At 35.6% G+C, this 3,106-nt stretch overlaps 1 protein-coding gene across 1 annotated transcript; it reads right to left on the reverse strand.

The window, feature by feature from the left end:
* Positions 1 to 1,286: 1,286 nt before the first annotated feature.
* LOC121937985 (stress response protein NST1-like) lies at positions 1,287 to 3,101 on the reverse strand (the record flags this gene model as incomplete). The annotated part of the gene is made up of 3 exons (XM_042481275.1): positions 1,287 to 1,771; positions 2,449 to 2,574; positions 2,954 to 3,101. Coding segments are annotated over 3 exons (759 nt in total), but the record flags the coding sequence as incomplete, so codon positions are not given.
* Positions 3,102 to 3,106: the final 5 nt, after the last annotated feature.

Below are 3,106 nucleotides of genomic sequence, written 5' to 3' on the forward strand. Positions count from 1 at the left end.
AAATGTCAGGTTTTGGTTGCAGTTCTTAAAGAAACTATCAGGTTAAAAAAAAAAAAAAAAACCTGCTGGAAAATATAAGAAATCCTTCAGTTTGGAAAGTCTGAGTGAAGCGTTGCCGCTCTTCAGTCTGTCGATGTCGACTGACGTTTTTCCCTCGTACGCTGGGTTTTGATCATCCAGCAGGTCCCGACCGCCACGTCTCACATACACAACCTGGGCAAAATGACATCATCACCTGCTATTGCAGCGATTGGCTGAGATGAACCAATCACCTGAAAGCAATCTGAGAAGAGCTCAGCATATTCACCCGACTGAGTATTTTTATAATTTACTACTACTAAGTATAAAAGCACACATACCTTTTGTGATTTTCCTCCTGCTGAGTTTGCTTCCTCTCAGTTAAAACATTGTGGACTCGACCCTCCTGGTATGAGGGAGTGCCACACTGTGGGATTACTTTACTGTTTTACTGTCACTCAGCTGCAGTTTACATCTATGTACATTGTTTGAAAAAAAAAAAAAAAGTTTCTGATTAGCTTTTAGTCAAATTTAGTCAAATATTTTGAAATTTGCTTGGTATTGGAAATGTGTCAAAATCTTTCTTTTTTCAAGAAAAGCTCCCGCGCACAAAAAATTATTATTATATGCGACGTTTCGGTATCTTCCAAGTGTTTTCAGTACTAAACCGTCATCATAAAGTACATGTCTGATAAAGGCCTATATTTGTATATATATATTTGTAATTAAAACATGTCTTTCATTTATTTTTATCTTTTTATTTTTATTTATTTTTTAAGCCGTACAGAAACAGGTTATTGATAGGCATACATGGGGGTAGATGGAAACAAAAAATTAAACTAAACTGGACAAGACAGGACAAACAAAAAAACAAAACAAAAAACATACAAAAAAGGAAAAAAAAGGATGGTATGGATGATGGATTCTCCAAATCCTGAAAAAAAATCTGTAGAAGTCATAATTTAAAAAATGTGTAAAACTCAGAGTAAACATAAGGATTAATGCAACAATAAAGCAAGCAGATTATTACTTAAAAAAAAACATCACAACAAATAAAAAGAAAACTTATTTTTATTGCGAAATAGATTTGTTTTAGTGCAACAAATTTTTTAAACTTTTTTGTTTAAACTGGCTCTGCGAATGTTAGCCAGATCTAAAGGACACCGATGTGAACTTAATGTCATTTGAGTCTTCGTGAACTCTGACTGAACCGATGATCAGTGCTTTTGTTTTCCTCTCTTCTCACTCAATCTCTTCTCTCTCTCTCTCTTTTTCTTCTCAATTTGTATCTTCATTTGCTCAACCTGATTTTCTGATTTCGTCTTCAGCTCTGTCATTATTGTAATTATGTCCTCTGTTTTCTCTAGCTGTTGTGCAATTTTCTGTAAAGATTTCTGACATTCTGTCTTCTCGTTGTCCAGTTGTTGTTTCATGTTTAATAGCTCGTTCTTTTTGGCATCTTTCTTCACATTAAACTCATGGTCTATTTTTTCAAGTTTCTTCTCGTTCTTCTTCCTCTCTTCTTCCACCTTCGTCAGCTCTGACCTGTGTTTTGCTCTCGTGGTATCCAGTTCTGTTTTCTGCTCCATCAGTACTGAAATCACATGTTCGATCTTTGTCTTCTCCTCCTGTTTCTCCTGTAACTTCTGCTCATCCGAATCCCTCCTGTTCGTACGTCCTTCAACAAGCTGCTCGCCTTCTCCGCTTTCTCCTGCTCCGTCTTCACTTTTGTTTTCATGCTGCATCTTTTTGTCTGTGCAAACAGTGAAACATTCAGACCTGCTGTCATGATGTCTTTTAAACAGAAAAGTGACTTTAGTGAAATATAGAAGCACAATAAAGACGTTGTGAAAGTATGAGAGTAAATTCTGATGTAAAAGCTGGTGTTCATCAGAAGCTGGCTCTATTTACAAAACCCTTCAGTACTTCATTAAAAGTCTGCTGTGATTAATGGAACAATGTGCATAAAAGAGTCTACAACTGACAAAATACTGTTTTTATAATGTAAAAACTACAGAACTGTCCTACTTGACTTTTGACACATTTTGTGTCACTTTAAGAGACAAATTTACATGATCGGGACAAGACTCAAAATAACTGCAAAGAAACACAAAATAACCATAAAAAAAGCAAAATAAGAAAGACCAAAAAAAAAAAAAGACAAACAGACACAGAATAAATATATAACAACAACATATAAAAGTATCTCAGAAACACACACAAAAAATGCATTTTTACTCCAAAAAGATGCTAAACAACAACACAAGAAAGGCTGAACATATCTTTAATAATCTGATAATCTGCTTGTGTTGTTGTTCGTGCAGTGATCTCAGTGTCATCCACAGGAATTCTGGGAAAACCTCTGCCACAGCAGTCCATAACATGTCAATAGATAAATAGATAAATCGGTAAATCTAATTTAAAACTTACCGCCTCGGTTTCGTGTTTGTCTTCCATAAACAAAGAGAGCACCACAAACGCAGGAAAGCAGGAAGCAAACAGACACGATCAAAGCGATGCGGACGGCAGAACAAGACGGCGCCGCGAAAACGTCCTCTGAAACGACAAAACGCACTTTACATACAAGAAAATACAAAAACAACTAAACAAACAAACAAAAACGTATCTTCATTTTACAGATTTCATTTTATTCTCTTCTGGACCATAATTTTGAATAAAAAGTGCTATAATTATAAGTAGTAGTTTGTAAATTGCTTTTTTTCTTTTTTCTTTGATTAAACTAATCCGTCTTTAATTATAAACACAATTGCTGGACAGTTTTTCCTATTTTTGGAATCAAATCAGGTTCCTCAGGTTTCAAAGGGTTAAACCGTTTTTGAAAGGCATCTGAATGCAGCAAATGAAAACTGATGTTGATGAAGGTTTAAAAGGTTTAAAACCTTAAAAAAAATAAGTAAGAAAATGTCTTTTTCACCTGAAATCTGGACGTGTGTCTCTCTGGTCTGGTTGATGTGGTTCTGTTGGACTCTGCAGGTGAAGCTGTTGCTGTGTCTCTTGTCCACAGTCACTCTGCTGCTGACAGTATAGAGGTCATCAGGACCTCTGACTGTCTCTGTAGGTCCAGCAG

Source organism: Plectropomus leopardus, unplaced genomic scaffold, assembly GCF_008729295.1.
Source record: "Plectropomus leopardus isolate mb unplaced genomic scaffold, YSFRI_Pleo_2.0 unplaced_scaffold28077, whole genome shotgun sequence".
Classification (NCBI taxonomy): Eukaryota; Metazoa; Chordata; class Actinopteri; order Perciformes; family Serranidae; genus Plectropomus; species Plectropomus leopardus.